We start from the raw sequence: 11,719 nt of genomic DNA, 5'->3' as shown, positions 1-11,719 counted from the left end.
AACCTTCTCACAGATATTTGAATTTATATTCTAAAATGTTAGCTGTAATTGAGCTATCGTGGCCCTTTCTACGGAATAAAATCTGTTCTGTACAATTGAGCTACATCTGCCGGAAAAGCAAATGTTTAAATCTTCCATGAATCCCAAGTGAAGATTCATCTTGCAAACATTTTACTAGATTTACCATGCATAAGTTTGATTCATGTAACAAAAAGATTGACCAATAAATTAGGTTTCTTTTGCTCTTAAATTGAAATAAAACAAACAAGAAATTGTAAACTATAATTTTAACACAGATTATATAAAAATAATATACATATCACAATAATTAAAACTATGTTAATATTTAATATATTTGATATTCTACAATTAATCTCATTATTATCAATATACACTGAAACAAATAAAATATACCATAGGAAGAACAATATGTAAAACATGCATTTCTTAACTGGGTCTTTGGTATATGTTGAAATTTTGACACTTATGAATTGATCCATAACATTTTGACATTTCGACAGTCCTATCTAAGGTAACAATGAAACAGTCTAACTCGAAGACTGGTTGTTTTATTCTGTGTGTTTTATCTGTTGGTTATGAGTTGACTTTAAAAAGATATGTAAGGTTCTGAGCTAATTGAACAGGTTTATACCAGATCAGCAAAACAATTTGATCCAAGACATTAAAGAGGATGTGGTGAAGTTTCAACAGTCCATGATCTAACAAAAAGAAGGAAATAGCCCAACACACTAAGTTTTAATGTTTAAAATCTGATGCAAAAGTGATTGTAAAACCCAATACTATTGTTTGTTGGCACATAGATTGAAAAGGGTTCCCAGCATTTAGATCTAGCATCATACATTTATTTTGAGTGAATTGATTAATTAATTGCTGCTTGGTTTCCATCTTCCTGTTTATTAGCATCTCTTTCCTGTTTAATCCTACTGACCTCTGACATTAAATAACTGATAGGATCATCTGGTTTATGGTAAACTATTTTACTAGTTAATGACTGAAAATAGATAAGATGGAGGCAATTAAAATTTAATCCGATCTACAGGGGGCGAACAATACATTTGGTCTGCTTTTATAAAAGTACATTTCAAATAAAAACTCTAATCTGCATACCAGAATTGTCAAACTGGTCTGCATTGAAATGAAAGGGCTCTGTGCCTTCAAATTGGATAAAAAATTAAGCTAGATCTATGCTTAATAAATGAATATTACACTAATAAAGTAATATGCAACATTAATCCAAAGGCAAACGCTATCAATCATTAATTGCGCTTATTGATAAAACTGTAACACACCACTAATTCAATTTAATGCAAAGGTAGCTTTAAATACCTAGAGAAAAGATCTAGTTAGTAGGCCCTCCTCTGAATTTCAATAGGTGGTTGGTGGCGTGATTGTTCACATGTTTCTTATTTCATATATCAGTAGGCCTATTGTATTTTTTAAAGTTTAAATCGAGCTATTAAACGTACCTGAAATAACTGCATTATATTATGTTTCTCTAGATATTTGATAGCTCTTCCATATGGATCTGGTAATGGCTCACTGTACGGATCATCTTTGAAATTTTCAGAATCGACAAATGTTTTCTCTTTCTCCAGTGTCGGTACATCTGCATCCGTCATTTTTGAGCTATCTTCCTTTTCTTCGATCTTTTTCTCTTCTTCTTGTCCAGCTACCGTGTCCAGGGTCGCTTGTGTTTTGAAGGAATCTGTTGTTTCTTCGGGTTTGTTTTCGGCATTTGATTCATCGTCGGCCATATTTGTTTACTGTAGTGACCGATATGTTGGATTGTCCAGTAACTCTTTTGACTGTTAAGTGTTAAATTTTGATAATAGTGACTATCAAGTACCTGCCGGAAGTCGAAGTAATCAATTTTGACATTTCCAATAAGTTCAATCAGAGAAAATGCTGTTATACTCATGTGAGTAAAATTAGATTTGAAAACAGTACCGGTATATAAATATATTTTTTGACGAAACATAGCTGTGGCATTCCTTCTCTTTCTTCTATGAAAGGAAAAGGAGCGCACATCATGTTTTTTTTTTATACCGGCCTTATCTTTTACTTTTAGGCAATTTCTGACTAGATCTTGGCCTAGCTATTTAAATGAAGATGCAATTCCAAGCAACATTTTGATATTACGCAATATAATTCCAACTTAATGGTGGAATGTTATTTTTTTCTAATCAAAATAGATATATTTCATTAAACAGTAATAACACAAAACACTTGATTGTTTTTTATGTCACTTTTGCATTCATCTTAAACATTAATCATTAAATAAAAATATAAAGTTTATTTCCTTGCACTTTTCATGATGTATTTAGGTTGCCTCTGCCTCTACAAAAAGGAAATGGCTTGTTAGAAGTGTGATAACCTGACTGCTGAAAAATGTCTGAAGATAAAACCATTCAGCATGGAATAGATATTGAGTAAGTATTAACTAACTGATGATATTATTGGTTTTTTTCCTAGATGAAACATGGGGCTGATTTAACTTTGATGTCCAAATTTATAAAAAATAAATCTAAAAAACCTGCATGTTCTGCTACCAGATACTGTATAATTATAATATATCATTAATATTTATTCAGGTTTAATTTAAGTGTTTTTCTTTGAATGTCTAATATTTCTGTCATTGTTTAAATTGAGTTAAAGTAGATTAACAAACAATGGTTTATGTAATATACAGTGGTGTAACCTATTTTCGTGCATATAAGGATTCAACATCAAATTTCGTCAAAGTTAAAAAAACATAATTTTCTTTTTTATGTCTTAGATGTTTCCTCAGATATTCTACAAAATAATTAAAATTGTGAATCCCTCACTTTGACCCATATTTCATGAGTAACCAACTCGACAATGGCAGCAAAATGCGTCACCTATTTTCGTGTACAATGTTTGATCTATAAATAAGTCGAGAAAAACACATTATATGGATACCGGGTGGTATAATTAACTTCTCTTAGTATTTATCTTTAGTATCAATTCATTATAACTAAGTGATAATTCCTTCAAAGAACCACGATTTAAAAAAAAAATAGTGACTGACAAAATAAGATACATAGCGTGATTTATTGCTAAAAGTCATTGAAACAACATAAGAATATGGCCTGCTTTGTGTTTCATAGCATTTTTATACACGGAATCCGCTAGTTGATCATGTGACTTCATTTGTTGGACTACATTCTAGCAGACGACACTTGGAATTCCAATTACAGCTAGGGATTATAAGGAAATTCGGCCGATAAAAAATTGTGACGTTTTGGTAATAAGTGAAATCCGCCATTTTGTATTTGTCAAAGTATACATTTATACATTTTACCTTGCTTGAAACTACTGGATTCATTCTACAAACTGTCATTGTACAGATAACAAATGATTATCAAAACAAGCAAATGCGGAGGTGACGCTAGGTCACACACGTAAATTATGAATCCTTTCCGGAAATGCACGAAAAATAGGTTAGCACAAAATGAGGTTACTTGGCTGTATATCATTAATATTTATAAATACAGGTTTAATTTAAGTGTATTTCTTTGAATGTCTAATATTTCTGTCATTGTTTAAATTGAGTTAAAGTAGATTAACAAACAATGGTTTATGTAATATATATATATATATATGGGAATAATCAGATAATACAACCTGTAAAAGATGTAATTGATAAGCTACCGGACCAGTATGGAATAAATAGGTTTGGATAACAGGAATCCATGAATTAACTTCCCAACAACTATCAACACCTCTGTGATATCATTTTTGCCACATTTTTATTGTTATTTTGGTTTTGTAATATATTAATTTCTAATCTAACTGGTTCTAGTGCTATATAGCACGCTTTGGGGCTATTGCATCTTAATGAATTTCATTTCATTTCAAATATGCCTCAGAAGAAAAAACAATGAAATTTGATGCCAATGAAAATAAATGATTTGACATTAAGCTAGGATGCAATATAAAATCTAGCTTGGTTACCATGGGTTTATTTTAAGTTATGGATATGACTAACAGTTATATTTAGATCAGGGCTATTTAATTGACCTGCAATCAAATTCAAGTAGTTATAAAAATATGACAGATTTACTGATTGATTGATTGATTTATGTATATATTATGATTATTATATTTTTTTCACAAGTGAATTGAAATTTTATGTAGTCGATAAATTTTATATTCATGATATAGTTAAATACTTTTATGAAATTAGTCTTAATACATCTTTACTAAATGGATCTGTTTGGCATGTAAGTTTCCTTTGGATAAGACCACATAAAATGTAGTTTGTCTTCTATGTGTTCCCTGCAGATGGAATCACGGAATGAATTCTATCTAAAATTAGAAAAAAGATTTATGATGGTGTATTTGAAAGTTATTTTTTGATGGTAAAAGCTCATGATGACAGTTTGTGGTATATTTTTTATGGGTTAAACTATGCATTATCGTTCAAGGATGAACCCTATTTGAAATTATGAAGTTCATGACAATACATACAATGTTAACAAAGCTGACAGTAGCTGAACCTTACCCTACCCTCATAAACAATCTCCTATAAAAGTTTAAATACTGTATTGTAAATATAGTGCTCATGCATATGAAAGTGAAAGTTTTGCTTTTACATTACAAAACTTCATTTCTATGTTGTAGAGTACCAGAGTGCGTAGAAAGAAAATTGAGAGAAGGGAAAATTGATGATGCTGAAGCGTTTGAAAGAGGTTTAGGAAGTATTGATAAGATTGTATTATCAACTAGACAGGGTGATTGTATTGTAGAATTGATGTGTGGTGATATTACTAGACTACCTATAGAAGATAAAGTTGATTATATTCTCATCTCAGCCTTCCCAAGTATGTTTGCATGTTTATCGACAGAAATTAATATTTTTGGAATTTTCCACCAGAAATCCCAGTCAATAATTGGCTAACAAAAAAAAAAAATTGGTGCAGCACATTCAGAGTCCTATCAATCTTGTGTTTTTTCAAATGTTCTTGTAATTTCTTTTCATTGTGAATTTTGATAAATTTTTATATTGTAATATACAATTCTATAAAGTATTTGATTACCTCCCTTACTCATATCTGTCAGATGTATCCAACTAAGAATTTGTTCTATTGTAGATGATTATAGTGCAGTAAGAGGAACAGTGATAGGATCTCTATACTCCTATTTAGGCATTGATGTTGAAAGACTGGCAGTGAACAAAGATGTTGATTTACGAAAAAATTTCTCATGTTGGGTTTCTGGGGCTCTTCCAAGCCATGCACCATATAAACGACTGGTTTGTTTTGAAAGGTAGGAGGCTTTCATGTTTTGATAGCTAGGATTAATATAAATGGCTTGAAGGGTTTTAATTTGAAATAATGTGGCTTATTTTTCCATGAATAAAACTGGGAATTGGTTAAAACATTTAATTCTTCTCAAAATTTTTGACATATTTTGACAAAAAATATGGTTGTTGCTTCTTACATAACATTGTCCATTTCAATTTGTTTTGTGATATTTTTTTCCAGAATTTATCAAGGTGGATCAGTATCAGAACAAATAGCTAAAGTTTATCGATCCTTTACTCCAATCTTCAATAATGAAGAAACTACAGTAATCAGCCCTTTACTAGCTACTGGGAACCAGGTTGGTATTATATATATTACAAAATTATAGTCAATTTGGTCCTTTAAAGTGATAAAGTTGTTTTCTTTAAAAGTAGGATGTTTACTCAATTTGTGATTCAGGGTCATTCTACCAAGAAAATATTGACAGCTATGGTAGATGGAGCCTGTGGATGGATTTTATCTGGTCTTCCATTACGCCATCTGAAACTGGTTGTTTACTCCAAGAAAATTAATGAGATTTATAAACGTGATGTAGAAACTGTTGAAGAATTTAAAAATCTGAAAATAAAGTGGGAGAAAATCAGCAAATCTAAGGTAAGTGGCTTTATATTGCTTTTAAAGTAACCAATAGTTGAGGGGTAGCCATACCTGTTCTTTGGTTAGGAAAAGTAGTATTAGATGTCAGAGGGCCAAGTTGTAGTATTATGTAGTGTGGTGTTCCCGCTTAATTTGGCAAAGTTTAAAAAAGATTATCGAGCTTGAGAAATAAATTTTTTCATTTGAAAAATAATTGTTCCAAATGTTAGCCATTTTAGCCATTGTGTTCATCCATTTTGTCCCCTGTGATCATCCATTTTTAGGTCATTTCATCCAGCACTTTAAAGCTATCATGTGCTGATTATGCTAAAAAAATTCAACAAGTATAGTGACTGCTAGTAGTAAATATTGCGGACCAAGTGCGGACAAACAGTCTTATTTTTATTTTTTTCAAATAATTGATTTGAGTGTAATTAAAGCATGATAGCTTTAAGTATGTATTGAGACTATCAATATAGACTATCAATAGAGTCTCTGGATATCTGTTGTTTTTTTAGGGCAGCTGATTGATGATGAAAGCACTATGTATGTATTATATATTTCAGGCAGCTAAAGCAGAACAAATAGATGATTATGATGTGTATTTATCCTATTCAGAGGCAGACATACAGTCATCCCAGAAAATAATTTCCAAATTACAGCGAGTAAAACCAGAAATCAAATTATTTACCAAGATTATCACATTTAGTAATAATGATGTTTGGCAACAGAAGATCTTTGATGTTATGGTTAAATCAAAAAGGTAAGAAAGTTCAAAGACTCTTCAGAGTTCACAGAGAACTGACTTCTGTCCCCAAAGAGTTTGTAGTTGCTAATCAGACACAATTTCAGTTTCAGTCATAATACAAGATCATGTCTTAAGCTAGTGTTAGTGTTAGGTTGTCCTCTTGTCCCCCTTTTACAATATAGTTCTTACATAATCTCAAGTTTGTCCATTCTGTTTTCAGATTCCTCAAATTTGAAATGCTTACAAATACAAAAAATACATAATGAAAGTTCTAGCTCTAAAAAAACAATTTTATCAGGCCTACTGTTTTATATTTTTTTTATTTTTCAGAATTATTGTAATTTTAAGTCCAGCTTATATTGCTAATGAAGAATGTTTAGAACAGTTTAATATGGCTATGTGTTGTAATAGATATAAGAAGAAACAAGTTCTGGCACCATTCTACATAGAAACTATACCATCGTTTCCATCGTATATGTTACTAGTACAATATGTAGAATGTAGGTAGGTGTTCGGGTATAAGTTCCAAAAATATTGATTTATCAATGCACTTTATTACATTGCAGTTTCATCTATGTATCTCAATTATGCTTAACCAAAAATTTGAACACCAAACGTTTAAAATAATTTTTTACGCATATAATTGCAACAAAATTTCTAATTAGTTACTTTGCTCAAACGTTGTACATTCCTATGAATACATTGTACATTCCTACATTTCATGAATACTGCTTGTATTGTGATGAAGTCGTATCTTTGAAATAGAAGATCAATTAACGAATTTCTATAATTGTTTTTCAGAATTCGGCGTGAGAGTGATAATGATGAGAGATTAATTGGTAAAGCCTGTGAAATAATCATAGAAGCTATAGAAGAGGATACAGTAGAGGTCTTGTCTGTAAAAAAAACACCCCATTATGATGTATTTATATCTTATGCTCACAGGACACCACTGGAAGCTGAATCTATGCTTGGATTATTACAGACTAATTCACCATGGTTAAATATTTTCTTTGACAAAAGAGAACTGTGTACTGGTAAGCCATCTTAACAATGTCAAGGTATTACAAATTCTGTAAAATCAGCAGGAAATGGGAGTTAAATTTACAAATTAAGGTTCAAGGCATTAAAGCTTTATAAATAAACTCATTAAACTTCTGTCCTGATGATTTCCAATGCTGAAAATGAGCTGTCTTTATTTCCTCAATGAGTGTTGAGGTAAAGCTTGTGAATCCTTTAGTAACACCTCTGATTGTCAACTTATTTATTCTACCATTTCTAACTAATACCAATCATGTTTTATAGGAAGTGTATGGCAGAAGTCACTATATGAATCTATAGATAATGCATCTGTTATTGTCATGTTTATATCTGATGCTTATATCAACTCTACTGTTTGTAGTGAAGAATATGATATAGCATTAGCTAGATATTACCTTAAGGTTAGTCAATCATTTATTATTAATTGAGCACATAGTTTGGCTTCTTGAAATTGAAAATATTATTTTGCATACAGCACTGTAGTAACTGTATATGTTCATTTTGTTTAAGATCACGGTAAATCCTAGTTTGGCTTCTGCAGGATTTATCTATTGATTGGTTCAAGTTTTTTAGAGACAAATATGGAGTTTAAGAAAGCATGCAAATTAATGCATGTGATTGATTTTATAGTCAATGTTACAGCGTGAAACTTAGAATCACATGTTACAGGTTCTCTATTTTATATTACTCTACAAGTGTATTAAGCACAGTTTTAACAGTGAAAATATTTTATCCAATAGGATGATGTTGTTGTGGTACCATTATATTGTGGTGTAAAAGATGATAAAATACCAGCCAAGTTCTCTGCTATACCAATGATAGATATACAGCAAGATAAAGACAATAAATTACAACAACTAGTAGAATATATTAAACATTGTGATGTTGATAAAACTGGTTCTGTTCTTTATAGTGAGGTAACTGTTAGCCGAATTATAATTTTGAGATTCAGATGAGCATTGAGATCTGATTGGGAAAACCACTATTGATAAAACTTGTTTAGTGTCCATGTCATATATCTTGTTTGTCTGTTAACAACCACTTAAACATTCAGTCTTAAGATACATTTGGTTTGTAATCCAATTTACTATATTGTATTCTTTATGATTTAGATCATACTGTTTGTTTGAGATAGACGATTTCACCAGAATGATTGTCATGGACACATGTTTGTATAACACGATTGTAAGACACCTATAAATTGATTTTTCAGCCTACCAATGAAGCGAATGTTCAAGATATTTTAGAAAATAAAAGAACAGATATAATTAACAGTCTTCACAAGTTTGACAAAGATAAAGTTAATCTGAAGCTTAAGACAGCCCTTGTAGAAAATCAAAAAATTGTCTTCAGTTTTTCTCAGAATTGTTTGAAGTATGCAGCTGCTATTTGTCAGTATATAGAAAAAACAAATGAAACGTTGGAGTGTATATTTCTTAGTGAAAATCACAATGAAAGACTGAGTTTATTGGACAAGGCTGACAGAATAGTCATAATAATCTCTAAACAATATATAGAATCAAATAATTTAATGGAAGAATTTCATATAGCCATGTGTCGTCAGAGAGCTTTTCTTACTCAAAACATTGTATATTTGATCAATGCATCTCATTCACAGACCAAACCAGTATTTATGAGTATTGTACCATACAGTATTTCATTAAAAGATAAAGTCTGGATAAGAGAGGTGAAATACCACAGTGACAAGTCTACATCAATTATTATTAAGAGAATTGGTATTGCTGGGAGTTATAACTATCATTTTGCAGAAATAGTGGCACTACAGACTGCTGCATTGGATTTGTCTTATGGATTGGTTACAATGTAAGGCTATTTATTTTTTCATTCTTTTTTTTCGAAATCAATCCATCATTTAAAGCCAGGCCATATTATTTCAAACAAAGCTGCAATATTTGATAGTCTAATCTAATTTCATGAAAAAGAACCCTTTTTTATATTATCTGTTTATTAGAATGTCACTTGGGTGCTGGAACCAAATAAATGATAAGTTTGACTCTCATGTACAAAGTTGTTTTTGTCACCCGATTCGATTAGGTTTCGATTTGCTAGTACAATTAGGTACGATTTGCAGTGGCCCACAAATGTGATACCAGCGATTAGGCAATATGGCTGACTGCACTGTCAACAAAAGAAGGTTGTCTATTAATATTAGCCAATGACATCTATGTTTATATAGACAACATTGATATAATTAGCCAATAGTATAAATTACCAATGACGTCATACCTAATCGAATGGCCTAACCACCTACTGGGACAGTTAGATCGATTAGCCTAATCAGTTTAGGTAAACTGTCTCACAAATGCACCGATTAGCCTAAACGTCCTGGCTCACAAATGCACAAAATAGCTAATCTACCTAATCGAATCGTGCGACAAAAACAACTAAATTATTACAAATTTGTCCAGGTTATGAGCAATCACATGTATATCAAATGACATGCGATGTATTTTTATAACTGGTGTTAAAATCTTATGAGCTTAGTTATTTAAAGGTGCTGTGTAATTTCAATTATGTATATTTTGTGTTTTAAAACTGTTTAGCCAAAGACTGATAATATACAACCTGTACATTTTTACCTTACAGTAAAGACTGGAAGAATATGATAAACATAATAAGTATTGATCAAAATAAAACTCATGATAAACTTGTACAAAAGGTGGGTAATAACTACATATACTAGAACTATTGACATTTAACCCTTAAATGATTTTCAAACTAGCTGACTTATCTGAAATAGTGGAGATGTGCATTGTAGATCAATTGCCAAACTTTCAGATAGCAATTTTACAGATAATATATTATTCTGGTTGTTCGCAGTTATCACTCTGATCTATTTCTTGTGCAGAATTCAATGTCTTAATGTAAGAACCTCAAATGTCTTCTAATGTTTAAACATTACAGTGTTTTAGAACTAATATATTTCCAAAAGAAGATAGAGGTAGTACCACAGGTGGAGATAAAAACAGGTTTGAAGAAGGTGTCACAGGAAAAGAGAAAGATGATTCAGAGGAAGGTGCCATAGGGATGGAAAGCCAGTCTGGCTCAAATGAAAAAAAGAATAAAAATGAAAGAAAAAAGGCCAAGCCATCTGGTAAAGGAGGTTCTCAATCTTGTGTTCTTATTTGAAAATAGCTGTTTATTGTATTTTTAAGTCACTATGTTATCCAGATGTCTTGAATATTGGGAATTATAAGTTAAAATCTTGACAATAAAAGTCCCCTGGACTCTTGAACGCCAGTATTTAAAGAAATAATAAATTGTTAAAAACCAAATTGCTGAGACTGTATGTATGCTGAATCTAAATATTGTTGTATATATCAATAAGTCTTTGTCATAATTCATTGCATTAAAAGCACTTTTTAAGATTTTTATCAATGTGTTGATATTTCTGAAAAATCTCAGGGCAAAATTTGAAATCTCTTTATATAACTTGTATTTTAGAATTTAAATCAAAGATTTAAAGTGCCTGGGTTTTGATATAGGGTATTGAAGTTTACAGTTTTTGATAGTCAGACCATTGCATTTGTTAAAAAAGCACTTCCAGTATTTCTCTGTGGCTGTTATTTATTAGGATTTATTGTCTTTTAAATAAAGTGATAACTTTTGTTATTTCTATTATGCTCAATGTTATTTATAGTCTCTATATTTATATTGAAACAAGAATATTTGTGTGTACCCAGGAAGATTCAAAACATCAGCATGTTCAGTGTGACAATATCTGTCTTACTTTATATACTTGTTATCTCCCTGTAATGCATATGCTATGAACTGCAAGTTCTCAATATGTCTGCACTAATAATAACGTTGTAATAAAGCTCTGTGGGCTTTTCAATATGACAACATTTCATGCAGGACACAGTATTTTTAGGTAGTTGGAGATGTAATGAACATAATATAATCTTAACTCAATTAGTCCCATTACCTATTTTTCCTGCCTAAAAATAAAGACTGTATGTATGTCTTGAATCATTCCTGGATCACA

The 11,719-nt window shown here is 30.9% G+C and overlaps 2 protein-coding genes across 2 annotated transcripts; one reads left to right on the top strand and one right to left on the bottom strand.

Moving 5' to 3' along the window:
• Positions 1 to 218: 218 nt before the first annotated feature.
• Positions 219 to 1,775, bottom strand: LOTGIDRAFT_234911 (hypothetical protein; the record flags this gene model as incomplete). The annotated part of the gene is made up of 2 exons (XM_009063307.1): positions 219 to 1,012; positions 1,488 to 1,775. The coding sequence occupies 2 exons, from the start codon at positions 1,773 to 1,775 to the stop codon at positions 881 to 883; spliced, it is 420 nt and encodes a 139-aa protein (XP_009061555.1). The 3' UTR covers positions 219 to 880.
• A 634-nt stretch (positions 1,776 to 2,409) lies between these two features.
• Positions 2,410 to 10,863, top strand: LOTGIDRAFT_234910 (hypothetical protein; the record flags this gene model as incomplete). Its single annotated transcript, XM_009063306.1, has 13 exons — positions 2,410 to 2,450; positions 4,666 to 4,865; positions 5,136 to 5,310; positions 5,529 to 5,646; positions 5,748 to 5,942; positions 6,491 to 6,687; positions 7,003 to 7,176; positions 7,474 to 7,709; positions 7,978 to 8,114; positions 8,454 to 8,630; positions 8,927 to 9,537; positions 10,321 to 10,393; positions 10,639 to 10,863. The coding sequence occupies 13 exons, from the start codon at positions 2,410 to 2,412 to the stop codon at positions 10,861 to 10,863; spliced, it is 2,559 nt and encodes an 852-aa protein (XP_009061554.1).
• Positions 10,864 to 11,719: the final 856 nt, after the last annotated feature.

This window comes from Lottia gigantea, assembly GCF_000327385.1.
Source record: "Lottia gigantea unplaced genomic scaffold LOTGIsca_57, whole genome shotgun sequence".
NCBI classification, from domain to species: Eukaryota; Metazoa; Mollusca; class Gastropoda; family Lottiidae; genus Lottia; species Lottia gigantea.
This window is presented reverse-complemented; position numbering and strand designations above follow the sequence as displayed.